At 39.2% G+C, this 18,451-nt stretch overlaps 3 protein-coding genes across 3 annotated transcripts; 2 read left to right on the top strand and 1 right to left on the bottom strand.

The window, feature by feature from the left end:
• Positions 1 to 4,506: 4,506 nt before the first annotated feature.
• LOC139456006 (putative uncharacterized protein FLJ46204) lies at positions 4,507 to 5,166 on the top strand. The gene has a single exon (XM_071237526.1). It carries the CDS (start codon positions 4,507 to 4,509, stop codon positions 5,164 to 5,166), a length of 660 nt encoding a protein of 219 aa, XP_071093627.1.
• An 82-nt stretch (positions 5,167 to 5,248) lies between these two features.
• Positions 5,249 to 5,908, top strand: LOC139456005 (putative uncharacterized protein FLJ46204). Its single transcript, XM_071237525.1, has one exon. The coding sequence runs from the start codon at positions 5,249 to 5,251 to the stop codon at positions 5,906 to 5,908; it is 660 nt and encodes a 219-aa protein (XP_071093626.1).
• Positions 5,909 to 10,381: 4,473 nt separating this feature from the next.
• Positions 10,382 to 16,958, bottom strand: LOC139455201 (uncharacterized). The gene is made up of 4 exons (XM_071236749.1): positions 16,895 to 16,958; positions 12,567 to 12,722; positions 12,247 to 12,315; positions 10,382 to 10,854 (listed from the first exon to the last, which is right to left on the bottom strand). Exons 1-4 carry the CDS (start codon positions 16,956 to 16,958, stop codon positions 10,382 to 10,384), a joined length of 762 nt encoding a protein of 253 aa, XP_071092850.1.
• Between the last annotated feature and the right edge of the window lie 1,493 nt (positions 16,959 to 18,451).

The following is an 18,451-nucleotide window of genomic DNA, read 5'->3' as shown; positions in this document are numbered from 1 at the left end:
TGACAGCTGTTGGTAATAAATGTAGCATTGCCTCTGCCACAGCACTTAGCATACACACCACACGCGAGCATGTTTCTTCACCTTCAAGTTTGTGACGACGTTATGCTATACAACAATGACTTCAAATGTTATTGTTTTTTTCCATGTGCCAATTGCATGTCTCAATAACCAAACTAAATAACTCATTATGAAAAGTCCGAACAATATATCAGCTGAAGGTATCGTTGGAATCCTTATGGTAATGGGATAACTGCACATTCGGAAACTCTTGTCTAATAGAGTATGCAACATGCTGGCTTATTTAGCTAACATTACCGTTGGTCAGTTTTCGGGAGACAGATGGTTATGTTTTGGATAATGGATTTTGTTAACGGTAAACTAAACACAAGAACGGAAAGGAATGGTCTTCTTATTTGACAGTTCAATAAATCAACCAAATTTATTTTCTGTGTGAAATACTAGCATATCATTATCAAGTGAACGAAAATGTATGATAAGAGCGTCCATAAACATACATAACCATTTGTGTTGTTTATGCAGACACGGACACGGTACAAAACAAGAGGGTTGTTTGTAATCTATTTCAATACTTCCCACAAGTGAGAGATTCATGTTGAAAGTTATCCCCTAACGCATATAAAACGTCAACGCTTGAGAATAACGAGTCGCGATTATCTGACCAAAGTCCATTGGGATTGAAAGGCAACATAGTGGTGAAAATTCTAATTAACGAATGGATGATTTCGATTCGCGAAAAAAGGTGAGCATGTCCCGCTACTCATAAACGTTTCTTAAAACAATGTAGTTATTTTGTTTTAGGCCTAACGCCACTCTCGTGAATACTTAATAAGTATTAATAAAAGGGAAATGTCCCTTTCCATAACCACAAGAAGTCTCTGTTAAAATCAGAGTTGAAGGTACGTTTCCGGCTGTAATGGGCATGTGTTTATGAATAGCTATCAAATTTTGATGAGACCTAGTGTTAGCGTATCCTGCCCCATCGGGGGCTTCATTCACAAACTTATCTAAGTGCACGCCACATGATAATAAAAGAAAGAAAACCGTTTCCATGTTTATAAGAAATCGGCATATGTATGTTTGCATTTATGAATCGCTATCAAATAGTGATGATACCAGGTGTTCGCGAAACGGTGAGTGTATCCTGGCACCCATCACAAACACATGCAAACCCAAGTCAATTCTCACTTATGCGTCAAAATTTGGAAATGTCCTCTATATGTCTACCATAAAACTGGGGCCTTGAAAATTGTAATCTGGATGAAATTGCTTTTGAGCAAGAGTTGTATAACGCTCTTTGACATCTTGGTAGAAAGAGCATGATAGATTATACCTCAAAAGTTGTGAAATGCAGACACAAAAGGCAGGAAAGTTGAAGTCATAAAGTCTTGTGGAGAGTGTTTTGTCACTGAATCTTTGTGCATAGATCTAAAGTGAGTGAGTGAGTGAGTGAGTGAGTGAGTGAGTGAGTATGGTTTTACGCCGCTTTTAGCAATATTCCAGCAATATAACGGCGGGGGACACCAGAAATGGGCTTCACACATAGATCTAAAGATGATGGTTATTGATATAACTGAAGCTTAAGTTAAACTCCTTGGCCAAATTCATTTTACTTTGCCAATCCGAGCATAAATTCCGTTTCCGAAGCAAAAAGAAACAGAACACCAAGACGGGAAGATAAATTGGTGCCCAGAATGTTTACCAGAATGCCAGTATGTACACAGACGCTTACTATGCTGTCAAAATGAACATTGTACCTGTTACCCGTTGGATGACGTTTGTTGCATGGTTTGCTTTTTTCATGCAGTATTGTCAATGAGTGAGTATTGTTTTATGCCGATTTTAGCAATTACACGGCGAGGGACACGAATACTAATGTGGGAGATCGAACCCTGGTCTTCGGCGTGGCGAGCGAACGCTTTAGCCACTAAACTACCCCATCGCCCCTGTCTTACAAGATCACATATCATCTGTATGTGAGACTGTCTGTGTATAGACTAAGTGTTTCTATTACACTGTAGAATGCCCACGTGCAAAATGTAAGGCGGACCATGCCAGGAGTGTAAGACGACATTTGATAAGGAAGATGAGACATTCTCCTTAGAATAGCTTATTTATACCTTCGAACATTGGTATTGTGAGTTATTTGAAAATTGTGCTTTATATTTCACAAAAAAATGTTTATTATTTTCAGGGCTTTTCATCTTTTCTGAGCCTCAACTAAACAATTACACAATCTTCGAGTCAGCAATAACGGAAGTTATAAAGCTAAGCTTCATCCGTTACTAAGCACTATCTACTGGTCTTTTCTGATCGTGAGTTTCATGCAAGCAATTACACAAACATGCCATTTTGGTAGATATCGTGTCAGCAATAACAGAAATACATGTAAGGTTTCTTAAAGCTAAATCTCATCTGTTACAATGTACAACAACACAGAAAAAACACATTTGATGATAGTTGACTGCCAGCGTCACAATCATCCATGTATGATTTATACATCATTCTCTATCAGCCTGCGTGAACATGTCCAACTATTACTGCTCAAGTCAAACATCCAATATATTTTAATGGTGCAATCCAAACGACTCAACAGTAAATCATACAAGGTGATATACCATGTTAAATCTCACCCGGATGTTCGCTGTTTGTATAGGGAACACATGTTCAGTTATATATCATCAATATTCCGAACGCTTCAACTGTGTAACGCACCTGTCATGTCAACAATGTACTATTACAGTCATGAATTCTGTGCATTCTGGTTCCCTTATGTTTTGTTTGTGTTAAGTTTATTTTAATCCTATTTGATATACAAGACGGGAATTATCGACAGTGAGGGAACTAAACGTGAGGGGTAAAGCTATCAGCTGATAGATCTGTTTGTCGAATAATCATGATAGTCATAATAATAATAGTCATGATAAAATGTGTAGTCTAATACATAAGTTACAAGGCAGTCCAGGGATTAGTGGAATCGAACTATAATTATCATGTATAGGCATTAACTGTTGGCTTCGTTGTAGTGATTTCACTATAACTCTGCCGGGTCCTAAGCATCACCTAGAAGACAACAGATGATGCCTGGATATGTTTTATTTCTTAAAAATATGTTCTGTGCGATGGTAATGTCATCAAAGAAATTCTCCGAAATTATTTCAGAGAGTGAGTGAGTGAGTGAGTGAGTTGTGTTTGACGCAGCTATTTAACGGCGTGTCAGCTTAATGTGAGAGTTAAGCCCGAAGTGATGCAGGTCTCAGGCGTTTACCTCTTTGGTGAAACCCACGAGCACGACTGGGCCTCCAGTGCCCCCTATTTCAGTGAGTGGGGGGAGTCGGAGGTGAGTTGTATACATACGTGTCAGCAATGTGGTCGTATTGTAGCGCACGTACGTTATTGTGAGTACTGTAGTTGTATGGACACGGAATTGTCAGTATTGTTGTAGGAGACACACACAGAGTTGTCAGTATTGTCGTAGGAGACACACACCGAGCTGTAAGTATTGTTGTAGGAGACACACACAGAGTTGTCAGTATTGTCGTAGGAGACACACGCAGAGTTGTCAGTATTGTTGTAGGGGGTGCACAGAGAGTTGTCAGAATTGTTGTAGGGAGTGCACAGAGAGTTGTCAGTATTGTTGTAGGGGGTGCAGTATTGTCGTAGGAGACACACGCAGAGTTGTCAGTATTGTTGTAGGGGGTGCACAGAGAGTTGTCAGAATTGTTGTAGGGAGTGCACAGAGAGATGTCAGTATTGTTGTGGGAGACAAACGGAGTTGTCAGTTCTGTTGTAGGAGACACACACGGAGTAATCAGTATTGTTGTGGGAGACACACGGAGATGTCAGTATTGTTGTAGGAGACAAACGGAGATGTCAGTATTGTTGTAGGAGACACACACGGAGTAATCAGTATTGTTGTAGGAGACACACACGTAGATGTATGTATCGTTGTAGGAGACACACACGATGTTGACTGTACTGTTCTAGGAGACGAACGGAGTTGTAAGTATTCTTGTGGGAGTCACACACGGAGTTTTAATATTGTTGTAGGAGACACACACGGAGTTGTGAGTATTGTTGTGGGAGACCTACTGAGTTGTCAGTATTGTTGTTGGAGACACATGGAGTCGTGAGTATTGTTGTAGGAGACACAAACTGAGGTGTCAGTATCGTTGTAGGAGACACATATGGAGTATTGTTGTAGGAGGCACACATAGTTGTCAGTAGTGTTGTCGGATATACATCGAGTTGTCCGTAGTGTTGTTGGAAACACACTCGGAGTTGTCAGTAATTGGTGTAGGAGACTCACAGAGTTGGCAGTCAGTCATGAGCACAGAAATAGCACACGGTCAGTCATGAACACATCAATGTCCAGGTAGTCAGTCATGAGCACATAAATGTCATGGCAGTCATGAGTACACCAATGTCATGGCGGCCAGGCATGAACACATCCATGTCTAGGTAGTCAGTCATGAGCACACCAAGGTCATGGCAGTCAGTCATGAGCACACCAATGTCATGGCAGTCAGTCATGACCACACCAATGTCATGGCAGTCAGTCATGACCACACCAATGTCATGGCAGCCAGTCATGAGCACACCAAGGTCATGGCAGTCAGTCATGACCACACCAATGTCATGGCAGTCAGTCATGAGCACACCAAGGTCATGGCAGTCAGTCATGATCACACCAATGTCATGGCAGTCAGTCATGAGTACACCAATGTCATGGCAGTCAGTCATGACCACACCAATGTCATGTCAGTCAACCATGAGTACACCAATGTCATGGCAGTCAGTCATGACCACACCAATATCATGGCAGTCAGTCATGACAACACCAATGTCAAGGCAGTCAGTCATGACCACACCAATATCATGGCAGTCAGTCATGAGTACACCAAGGGCATGGCAGTCAGTCATGACCACATCAATGTCATGACAGTCAGTCATGAGTACACCAATGTCATGGCAGTCAGTCATGACCACACCAATGTCATGGCAGTCAGTCATGAGTACATCAAGGTCATGGCAGTCAGTCATGACCACACCAATGTCATGACAGTCAGTCATGAGTACACCAAGGTCATGACAGTCAGTCATGAGTACGCCAATGTCATGGCAGTCATTAGCACACCAATGTCATAGCGGTCAGTCATGAACACATCAATGTCTAGGTAGTCAGGCATGAGCACACAAATGTCATGGCAGTCATTAGCACACCAATGTCATGGCAGTCAGTCATGAGTACACCAATATCATGGCAGTCAGTCATGACAACACCAATGTCAAGGCAGTCAGTCATGACCACACCAATGTCATGGCAGTCAGTCATGAGCACACCAAGGTCATGGCAGTCAGTCATGACCACACCAAGGTCATGGCAGTCAGTCATGAGTACACCAAGGTCATGGCAGTCAGTCATGACCACACCAATGTCATGACAGTCAGTCATGAGTACACCAATGTCATGGCAGTCAGTCATGACCACACCAATGTCATGGCAGTCAGTCATGAGTACATCAAGGTCATGACAGTCAGTCATGAGTACACCAAGGTCATGGCAGTCAGTCATGACCACACCAATGTCATGACAGTCAGTCATGAGTACACCAATGTCATGGCAGTCAGTCATGACCACACCAATGTCATGGCAGTCAGTCATGACCACACCAATGTCATGGCAGTCAGTCATGAGTACATCAAGGTCATGGCAGTCAGTCATGACCACACCAATGTCATGACAGTCAGTCATGAGTACACCAAGGTCATGACAGTCAGTCATGAGTACACCAATGTCATGGCAGTCAGTCATGAGTACACCAAGGTCATGACAGTCAGTCATGAGTACGCCAATGTCATGGCAGTCATTAGCACACCAATGTCATAGCGGTCAGTCATGAACACATCAATGTCTAGGTAGTCAGGCATGAGCACACCAATGTCATGGCAGTCATTAGCACACCAATGTCATGGCAGTCAGTCATGAGTACACCAATGTCATGACAGTCAGTCATGAACACATCAATGTCATGGTGGACGGGCATTAGCACACCGATGTCATGGCGGCCAGGCAAGAGTACACCAATCTCATGGCAGTCAGTTATGAGTACACCATTATCAGGGCGGCCAGGCATGAGCACACCAATGTCATGGCAGTCAGTCATGAGTAAACACATGTCATGGCGACTGGACATGAGCACACCTATGACAGGGCAGTCGGTGATGAACATACCAGAGTAGGCGGTGTTAGATGGTGAAAACCCAGATTGAATGCTTAAAGTGCTCATTACAGAAGCGGCAAATCACATATATCCCCTTGGACGTGTGATAACAACGACTTACTGCGTGATGTGACGGTGGCTAATTGTGGAAGTTACAAATCACAAATACCTCCTTGGACGTGTGATAACAAAGACATATTGCACGATGTGACGGTGGTTATTGAAGTAGCTACAAATCACATATACCCCCTTGGGCGTGAGACAACGAGTTACTGCGTGATGCGACAGTGGCTATTGTGGAAGTTACAAATCACATATACCTCCTTGGACGTGTGATAACAACGAATTACTTCGCTTTGTGATGGTGGCTATTGTGGAAGCTACAAATCACATATACCTCCTTGGACATGTGATAGCAACGTCTAAATGCGCGATGTGACGGTGGTTATTGTGGTAGCTACAAATCCGACGTGTCATGTCAGGTGCCGGATGAAATCGTCTTTACATATTGACTATCAGTACTACAGGATGAATGAAGGATTACACTGAGATAATGTAATTCAATAGAGAATTGATGATGCTTTCAGCAGGAATGTCTCAGGAATAGGAAAATAGATGTGTCGTATATATTTGAGCCTCGATGTAAGCTGTCTATGCCTTCTGTATGAACGGATCAGCATTGTTCCGTTACACTGAAGCATAGTAAAATCACTAAAATCAAATTGAGAACTGCCCTTCACATGTGCACCCTAAAACGTTCTGAAAGCTTTACTAAGGCCTTGAATCTTTTGACCTTGATCAAACAACTTTTGAGCTGTAGGACCTGTATGACGCTCTTTGAAAGATTCGAAGAAAGGGCATGCTCGATTGTATCTTAAGTTGTGAAATGTTGAAACTAAAGGTTCAAGCTGCTTGAAATGGCTCCAACATGTAGCGAATGTTGACTAGTTGAAGTAATCCGTCTGGTCATATATTTGCGCATATATTTTTAGGCACTCTGATTCTTTGTGCATAGATCTTAAAATATATTTCTCTATTCTTGTTGAGCTACAACTTAAATGTCCAATTTGGGTTATGTGTTGCTTGAAAATACCAGCAACATGACTTTGGGTGGACATTGATCAGCCCTCGGAAATGATGACACATGGTGATACTTGTACAGCTCCGTAGAGAAGAGATTTCCAGTTATCCATTTATTTAATTCTTAATTTATGCCCAATGGAATTTGTTTCGGAAGTTAATCGACACTGATTCCTCTCTGGCATTGACTTTTAAATTTCCCTTGATTCTAAAACAATGTACTTGCCAAACTCTCTTGATATGATGTAAAATCAGACAGCGACCCCTGTGTGTAAATCAGTTGGACCACTTACAAAGTTTTCTGTAAGCTCATGTAGATGCTATTTTTTAGTGAGATACATGTTGCCATGAGATACTCCTCTAGTTGCTTAAAGAGTAAATCACTTCTGGTTCCGAAAGAAAATTGTATGCAAACTTGACATCTTAAATTATAAAGTCAAATAGTTCTAGCTCGATTTATAACAAAATTATTAGTACTTTCTGTCTTTGAATTCTGTCATTTGAGGTTTAATAAAAAAACGTAATAAAGTAAAAAAGTCCCAAGCTTGTAGTTCGTTTTACAAGAAAACTATTAGTGTTTGAATTTTCTAACTTCCGGAAATAGAAAATACGTTCTTACAGCATTAAATCCATATATCTGAAGTCCCGTGGCCCTATCTCGGTTTAGACATAAAACAAATGCACCTATACTTTTATTTATTTCAAACTAGGAACTGCCTGCCTGGAACTTTTCAACCGAAAGTATGGTATAGCTCAATTTATTGCATAGATTTAAGTACATCACTTATTTATTCGGAATATATGTGACCAAAGGAACATATCCCTCAAGAACAATCAGTTAGATTGAAAGTTATATGGCTTTTGGTTAATAATGTACAAAGGTCATAGTAATTCCCGCTACATGGATCTAGTTTGTCACTCCCTATCTTTAATAAAAATAATACGTTTTCTCTAATGGACCATTAGTTTCTGGTTTAGTTGCTTTTAGTTAATTATTTTGGAAGTGCCTGCTATTGGACGTTGGGCCCAGAGTCTTGGGATCTTTGTGTGATCTGCTTCACATAATGTCCAGATGCTGATGATGGGTTGTTGGGTTATCTCTTGTACAAAACAAACTGCGGAATAATAAATAATAAATAGAAATAAGTGATAACCACAACGATGACAACAGGCCTCTTGCCTATTGAGCTTAGATCACTAATAAACAGAACGATTACAATAAGGCTCTTGCCTATATATTGGGCTTGGATGTCTAATAAACAAAACGATTACAATAGGGCTCTTGCCTATTAGGCTTAGATCACTATTAAACAGAACGATTAAAATTGGACTCATTACTTTAAGGCTGGGACGCTTCATTATAGAATCATCGAGTACGTTACTTGCTTTTAAGTAAAAACGACACAACATATGTGACTCTATTATGGGACCATTTTAGCAAACGAGTACCCCACCATACTGAACGCCAGTTAACTTCTGTATCTGCCTTTTTGTATTACAAGCTGTGCTATTATACATACCTGTGTTCAGACATCCACTGTGAAAAGAACAGAATCTATTGTGTGCACCAGTTACCACAGAGACACCGTTCCAAAATAAGACCCAGGAAAGCACTCGCTCCTGGCACGGACCAGGACACGCTCCACCTGTGACGGTAAATGGTACATCCGGGTGAAATATTTTATACAAAGGAAGAACAAAATGAAATTGGTCTTCACTACCATAAACATAGCTGCACCTCTCCAGCTGGAAGAAAGCCGACGTTGGATTCGTGAGTCTACTTTGTATAGTAGTCGTATGAATTCATGGTGACAAGTGACGTATCAATGATGAAATAAGTCACTGATAACAATAGCGCTACCCTTCATAGCAGTTCCACGTGTCACAGATGATGTTGGGTGTGTTGACAAAGGCCATACTTTACCAACACATCAGGAATATCACTGTTTTCGAGCATTTGATGACTGAATCTACCTGTGACTTCCACACATAGTTTGGCTCTGTTACGTTATCATTATATTTTCCACAGTGATATGAATAGGGTATTGTCTTAAGCGTCGTAAAATAACTCGTTTACCCAATCAGTGCTTCTGTCGATTCAATGGTGAATTTCTATAATGCTCACACAGTTTGCATCTTGAGATGTGTCTTGGGTATTGTCTTAAGCGACGTAAAATAACTCGTTTACCCAATCAGTGCTTCTGTCGATTCAGCCAGGAATTTCTCTAATGCTGACACAGTTTGCAGCTATCCATAGTTTTGAATGCACGTCATGAGTACATTATGTCTCTTGTGTTATGAAACAATACATTTCACATCAGTTGAAGGGTTTTGTAAAGGTTTGTAACTACCGACAAGATATATAATTAACATCCAAACTCTTTTAGAAAAGGTTTATATTAACACAGACTTGGTAAGAAACTGTAGTTTTGTCATAAGTGTCCAGAGTTCAAAAAGCATCTTGAACGCCGACGCTGTTATATTTGCATACACAACAGTAGGAGCATGTTGTTAATGCGTATGCATAGAAATGTCAACAATGCTCATATTTTGGCATATGCCAATATTCATTCGTGAACATTCTCTGGTATTTGACCTTGCTTTCACTCGGTTAGATACCATAGAAAGTCCAATCGTTTCTTAAAAATGGTATCTAACGAGAATAGTGTAGTATTCTCTATGGATTGAGAAAGTTTTCAGCTATGACCTTCAGCACAAAATAACTAAACTGACTGGTCAACGTGGTCAGTCTGTCCTTACATAATGAGACAACCAAATGCTATCATTTGTGCCTCATGCACTTCAATAAACTTACATACACAGAGTTAAATGGTGTGTTTGTTTGGTTTGTTTGTTGTTTAAGCCTTAAGTCGGATCTTACGACAAAAATAGTCGCCTGTCACGGCAAGCATGGGTTGCTGAAGACCTATTCTATCCCGGATCTTCTCAGTTTTAAATGGATATCGTTAGTCTAATGAAAGCGGAATGTGTATATCGGATGTATGTAAGACACAGTTAATGTACATATTTGACAGATAATATGGTCTATATGGAGTGTTTTATTTTGTACAAACAGCACAGGTCATCTCCCAGCCATTAACATATGGTGGACATGGCAGGGCACCACAGATAGACTCGACCAGGTACAGGAGATGTCCGTCTTTGTTTGCATGGCCTCCCTTTATGGATTCTGGGTCTTCATCTACACACACGTAATCACCTGAACCTGGGTGTGAAGTGGCTCCCCCGAAGAGGTACCCCTTGTATTCAAGATGCCACTCAGGGAAGCAATCATTCCTGGCAGGGACCATGACAGCACTCCTCCTTCGACGACTGTGGCACACCACACAAGGGACATCGTGTTCATACATGTTTCGTAGTGGAAGAGAGGGATAATTAAGTTGATACTCAGTTCCATAAAGATAACTGTGTGAATCAGCGGTAGAATGATTGGCGTAGATCGGAGAGTCAGGAAGGCACAGAGTTGTCCCTGGTCCACCCTTGGCCTGGTAATGGCTTCCACCTGCATAACCTGGGAGATTGAAAGGGACTAGCATTTACTTGTGTTTTAGTCAAATCAAATAGTTGCCTGGAAACCAAATAATTTAGAGAATACTTGTGCTCATCATATTGTAAATGAATTCATAAGTCTTAGTTTATCAATTTACTGAGTCTTTGGCAAGACAAGAGGTGAATTCTATTGATCATTTTTCATCTGAAAGCTTACCCTTTTACAAATATAAAACGTCAACGCCCGAGAATACTCAATTTCGATTGTTCACAGAAACAGATTCCATTGGGTGTAAAAGGCAAAATAGTAGTGAAATTATGTAGATGGATAGCTGAAAAATATTGATGTTCGCAGAATGGGTACGCATGTCCACTTCTACCAGCAACCGCGAATGTAGACCATGTACAAAGTACGTTGATATCTCATATGGATAAAATGACGTGAAATCTCACAGCAACAGGCGAGTGTACATCATTTAAACCAAGTACAACATACGTGTGTAAGCAAATGCGAACACTATTTTCAGCGTGATAAACGTGGCCACGTGATCCTTATATCGAGAAATATCACGAGATAACGGTAAAAATGTTTGCCAGCAGAGACTGCTGACACCAGAAATATGGATATGCTTCCCGAACATAATGCTGGGCTGCTACCTTGGGCATGGCATGTTTACTGAAGTTGTATCAGAACTCTATAATCTGCTTTCTCTGATGCTCTTCGAAATCTTCGTGAACGAGCTTCAAAGGGGATAAAACAAGGACTGGCAGGTATTATATGCATCTAAGTGAGGTATGCATGAAGCATGGTATCTCTGTAGGGTAACACTATGAAACTGGCATCAGTCAGAACTCGCAGCCACACATAGAATGTGTGTATTCACGTCGCTATACAAGTTCAATCATCTTGAACACAACGTTAAAGCTCATCTTATCTCACCTTATTAATAACATCGCTGACACCAAAGAGATTGCTTTTGATATAAGAATGAAGATAAGCATACTGTGTCTCCAGTGTAGAGCTAGGTTACCAGTAGATTTAACCGTGCAAGATTAAATAGGGAATCGAATGCACAGCAGCGTTAGGTATTCAAAATACATATCTTATATGTGATTTATATACTGATAAATATTGATCGAAAACAATTCGTGTAAAGTACATTCATGATTGTTCATACATGAAATGGAGTATATTCGATATTGGCCTTTATATATTATAACGAACAAAGGCAAAACAGAGCCCTACTCAAGAGTTGACATACTCTTCCATTTAATAAGTTTACTTTGATTCAACTGACACCCTGACAAGTTTTATAATGTCATAAAATCAAACACATTTATGACCCCATTTGAAAAAAACAACTTATTTACTTCCTTTTGACGCTCCGCAAAAGTATCTCTCGAAATGCTTCACCTTTATACATGACATCATTTCCTGACGGACATGTTGTCTTTCCCCACCGAGTGAACACAGCTCCTCCACCTGAAAAAAACACATAGATTCCAGTACAGACAAATAAATACATGGCGGGGAGAGACATGCATATTTTATACTTTTCGCATTTTTGCTGTATTATTCAAAGTACATGAGATAGTGTAAACGGTTGAATACAGACGTCGGCAACATAATTTTCATGAATTGAAAACAATGATCAAGTATTGAAATCACTATCTTATATATCCCTTCCTGACATCAAAGACTAAACATACACAGAAACACAAAGGCGTGTTTACCCGAGCTCCTACTTATTGGAGTGGAGGTCACTGGCTGTAGAACCTTCTTCCCCAGATAGAAGCTCAGCAATGACCTAAGCTCATGCAGAAACTGCCGGTTCGTGGAAGCCGAGCATGGAGTAATGACATCAGTATTGTTTTTCTTCACGGAAGCACCTACAAAACTCAAAACAAAGTTTGTATATAGTAATTTGATCACGTTATGGTTTTGTGCCGCTGTTAGCAATATTCCAGCAATATCATGGTGGGGACAGCAGAGCTTCACACATTGTACCCATGTGGGGAATCAAACTTGGGTCTTCAGTAAGGAGCGAATGCTTTAACCACTAGGTTACCTCACCGCTCCCATCGCTGTGACAATGGTGTTATCACAGTTGATATGTGTACTTGGATACACTACACATATGGAGAGGCATCCAACATATGTTAAATCAGCTGTCATCCTTATATTGTATGTATATTTTAAGTATAGTTTTTGTTTGTGCATCTGTCTGTTAGTCTATCAGTTTGACTCACTGTGGTAGATATTTACAAATAAGCACAAATATGTCGGGAAATCCGACTTAACATCTGTTGAACTATATTTTAGAAGCACATTAGCATTGAATTTAATTTCTGAAGACAGTAAGAATGAAGGAAATTGTGAGAGTTTAGGGTTTTTAAATGAAATTTACAACACATCCACTTTCTATTGTCCAAGGAATGAATATACTGGTTAATGACGCTCTCAAGCGTCGTATATCTGACTTAAGATAGATACACATATCTAATCAATCACTATTTTGTATTTTGTATAACGTTTGTCTGCATAATTTACATGCATCATTATCAATATAATTGTCATTTCTTAATCGGACGAGCACGTATTCGGCGTAACGTTCAAATCTGTTGACCGACAAAACAATGCAAACAATACAAACAGTGGACTGATAATACTGACACTTATTTCTCACTGTATAAATCATGTAATTCATTATGTGTTCGGAGGGCACGGGTGGCCCAGTCGTTTCGCTGTGCAGAGTTGTGTCCCTTGGGCACGCCAGAAACCTATGATTGTGAGTTCGAATCCCAGTTCGCCCCGATTATGTTTGTAGGTTTGTCAGCACCATACCCGTGCTCGTGGGTTTCACCAAAGTGGTAAACATTTAAGACCTGCATCATTTAGGGCTTTCCTTCCACATTAAGCTGACACGCCGTTTAAAAATTGGAACGTTTCTGTTATCATAATCATAACCAATTCAGTGAAAAATATACTTGTGTACTGATAACTGGACCAATAATTAGAAAAAGCTTTACACAACTCACTCACTCACTAATTATGTGTTCCAGTTCAATGCATATTTTAATGTTTCAGTTTTAAGTATGAATAGCGAAACAAATTCACAAATATCTTAGAGCATGTTAGTCTAAACACGAAGAGATGTAACTAATATCATCCTACACAACGCTTCTATCGACGACGGGGGTGGGGGAGTGAGAGGGGGAGGGTGTGTGTTTGTGGTGGTAGGCATAAAACTACTAACTCCTATAAAAGGGACAATTAAGTTTCCAAATAAATCGCAAATAAGTCGCGGACTTTCTCCACTACAAAATGTTGAAAGTTCGAGGCATAAAAGTCAAAACAGCGCTGAAAATTATAGGAATGAAGCCCTGAAAAGGAGCAAAACAACTCGTTAATGTATGGCATTATGAGAATTATCTATTATTTTCTAGCATTATCGCTTTCTCACTTTGGTGCTTCACCCCTTTCTTTCTTTATCGTTTCTTTCTATATTGCTTTCTCGCTCCATTGCTTTCTTACTTGTTGCTTTATCGCTTTCTTTCTTTATCGCTTTCTCGTATCGTTTCTCACTTTCTCGTTCTATCTCTCTATTGCTTTCTCTCTATATTGCTTTCTCATCTCATGGTATTGCTTTCCCGTATCGTGTTATTGCTTTCTCGTCTCGTGTAATAGCTTTCTTGTCTCGTGGTATCGCTTTCTCATCCTTGGTATCCCTTTGGCGTCTCGTGTTATTGCTTTCTCGCGGCCGTAATTGATGGCGACAAAACGATGTTCCCCCTCAGCCACCATAGCATGCTACTTGTTGGTTGCATGAGACATAAGTCATGCTCTTTCATCGTGCGACAAGTTATATGTGTGTCAAGACCACATGATATTCACATGTACGCTTTCTAAGCAAGCAGTGCGACTTTGACACAGGGCCCATATGAAATATAAATATAAAATGAAAACAAACCCATGCTCTGAAATCTCGTTTGAAAATGTGAACGTTTCAAACCTCCCATTTAACACCCTTTTGCATTTTCTGCTAGTACAATGGATCCATTTTCCTTGGTGGTGCATGCATTGGCTGAGATTATGAAGAATATGCATGAGTGAAAAATCATTCCAAGAATTGAGGATTCAATAATATTTATGTATCACAATGATTGGAAAAATTGAGCAAGAATCTTGACCTGTACCGCCGTGACAGACGCAACATCGCGCACAGCGGTGACAATATTTTGTTTTTAATATTCCTTGGATGAAATTGGCCACATTTGATTACACATATCCACAAGTTTAGATTTGAATTTTAAAATTGTTTTGTATCTTCAAAGGATGCACCAAGTTTAATAAAAAAAGTTATAGGAACAGATGCTCACATTGTATGTTAAGATTGTGTAATTTAAAGTATTTGATTTAAACAATAAACATTTACGATGCGTGACTCGTCAAATCAATATCAACGAACAGCCAATCTTTTTATCTGTCCATTCCATTTTTCACAGCAAAGTTTTCTCTTGCATCGAAAAAAAACTAGCACTCTGTTCTTTTTATCCAATATTTGTAATGCTGTGGAGGAATATGGGAATATATAATGTAACTTTTTTTTGTAGAGTCCATTTCAATACCAATATTTGCCTGGAAAAGTTTGATCACTCATGATCAAACAAATACGAAATATATTGTGAGATACAACAACCGAGTTACAATGGGCTACCATAGCTCAACGAAGTCTTGCCCTTCTTCATTGAGCTTAAGTACATCTCTCTACATCAGGTTATTTTTCATATCGAATGAGTAAAGTAAATCATATCAAATTGCTAACATATGTCATTGTGTATTTCAGACATAGGGCAATATTGTGTTTGCTCACAGTTTATGTAAAACAGTCAAATACAAACATACATCACGCAATATGTTTATATATGTGCAATTAAAAGTTGCTACATTGAAGTTATGTTTATGCAATACAGAATCATCGACAACATTTAGCACTATTTCTGTTCTAATTCGTTCTTATTTTTGCAATAAAGTTTTTACACCATGAGTTAGAACAAGAGGTATGTCACATATCCATCATGTTTGAGGTGGGCCTGGTGTCATTTGACCATAATTCTCGTACAATGTTAAGTACTTCAAGTATGTTTCAGAAGTAACAAAAATCATGTCTCGCGAGACAAGAGGTGTTTGCAACTTATCGCTGTGTGAACGCCAAATTGCTTACAACTGCAGTTTGTATAACTTATTACATACAACAAGATATAGCTACTAGTTGTGTCAATGCCCCTCAAGTAATTTTACTTCGCTTCCTCAACAGTTTATGTGTTATTGAATGCGTTTGACAAAACTTTACATGTTCAATATTTAGATCAATTTCTATAAAAGCAACATAACAGCTGTAATGTGAAATGACTTGAATCGTGATTTTGTTTTTATAGACCAAGTTCGTTAGTTATTCAACGTTTGCTAAATTTCGACAATCCATATCATTTTCCGAGTTTATCATCTCCATATTGTGAGCCCCTGTGGCAATTCATGGTCCTCCATAGCCTATGATGGTCGTAAAAGGCAACTAAATAATCGGGTGGTCAGGCCCCATCACATGGTTGGTGCATGCCATCATACCATTGTATGTTGTTCATGATATCAGTCACTGGTTTGTCTGATCTGCCGCCATATAGCTTGAATATTGCTGAATGTGGCGTCAAACAACAAACCCAATCCCACTCAGATAGCCCACGAGTTCATATAAGAAGTTCGTAAGAAGAAAACAACCTTTGGGTCATAACACTACTGATAACATTTCTTGATTTACGAGACAAGTGCAAACATGGTTGAAATATTGTATTGTGTCCTCAATAGTTCAAACCTGTTTATGACAGATTTAAAAAAAAGAATTGTGCTAATATATTATGGCATCACTATTGTTCTTTGTTGGAAGTGTAAGGTATGTTGTTGTGAACTACAGGTGGCTACAAATAACACAACTACTGGTTAAGAAGTTAACATCTTCAACACACGCATTATGATGATTCATAAAGAAAATTGAAACTATAGTTACCTGCGACAAGTTCCAGGCAGAGGAGGAGCATGAACGTTTTATGCAGCATCGTCATTGACTTCATTCCACACCGACAGTGAAGGTATAGCGGGGACATATATACTCATCTACCAGGACCTAACACCTACTCTTGCATCATCCTTTTGAACAAATGTTACCAAACGTTACAGTTGATTGAAAGATTAATATCACACTCAAGTAGGGTGTGAAGCAATCATTAGTAATATTTTTATGTGGCTTCTGACATATATCCTATATGTTACATTTACAAAGTCAAGCAAAGTAAAAGTCTGAAAACGTGATTTATGAATTTCTGCATAAAAACAAGTTACATGTGTTGCACTGTATGTACCCACATTAATAACATTTTGAGATGTATGGCTATATGAAATCGGCTGTTCAAGCATTAGTAGACATATGCGAACAAAATGTTGACCCATGGTGTACATGTTTACAAACGTTCCTGCTGTACGTACCTACATGACCTTCAGTAAATATCCTCACACAGAAAATGATGTGATATTGCCTGATGTGATATTGCTAGAATATTGGTAAAAAGGGCGAAAATCCATTCTGATTAAATCACTTACTCATCTCACATGAACATGTGTTTAATCCAACCCTTACGAGCTACTTTAAATAATTCATGATTGCACCTCCAACAAATCCAAAAGCAATTGTTACATGTTTGTTCATTCATTGTATCTTAACTGGTAAAAGAAGTGCCATCATAAATTTGTTATATACATTAAATATAGAATGAACCACAAATGTATTCTGCTTGAAAATACTTTATGAATCATTTGCTTTCTACAAACACTAAACATGGAACCTGATCCAACACATAACGATAACATGCCTCATTTCTTTTTCTAAATTCTTTGCTTATTCATTGTATTTGAGCTGGTAAAGAATTGTCATCTTTATATGTGTACATTAAATATAGATGTTTACAACAGTAAGGGTTAACTGATGCATGCTGAAACGTGTTATTATCTCTGTTTAGTTATTGATGAATGCGTAACATAAAGTAAGATGAGACACTGATAGGACACGCATCATGCTAGGGCGTAATTGCGACTGTACATTTCATGCTATAGTACACTACATGATACACATCTTTACACCTGTCCTTGATTGCTTTACATATCATGTATCAGTACACAGGCCTTAATGGCTGTGTTTACAGAACCAGCAAGTGACAGCTGTTGGTAATAAATGTAGCATTGCTTCTGTCCCAGCACTGAGTGTGCACACCACACGCGAGTATATTTCTTCACCTTCGTGTATGTGCTTATGCTATACAACAATAGTCACAATTTTTGTTGTTTTAATTCTATGTGACAATTGCATATCTCAATAACAAAAATTAAAATAATCAGCTGAAAGTATCGTTGGAATACTTATGGTAATGAGATGTCTGCATATCATAGAGGATGCAGCATGTTGGCTAAATCAGCTAACATTATTGACAGTGCAGTAACAGGTGAATTGTCAGTTTTTGGGAGACGGATGGCTATGTTTTGGAAGATGTACTACGTTAAGGGTTAACTAAAC

Source organism: Haliotis cracherodii, unplaced genomic scaffold (genome assembly GCF_022045235.1).
Source record: "Haliotis cracherodii isolate W230 unplaced genomic scaffold, xgHalCrac1.p SCAF_11, whole genome shotgun sequence".
In the NCBI taxonomy this organism is placed as follows: domain Eukaryota; kingdom Metazoa; phylum Mollusca; class Gastropoda; order Lepetellida; family Haliotidae; genus Haliotis; species Haliotis cracherodii.
Note: the sequence above shows the minus strand (reverse complement) of the source record. Positions and strands in the feature narration are given on the sequence as shown.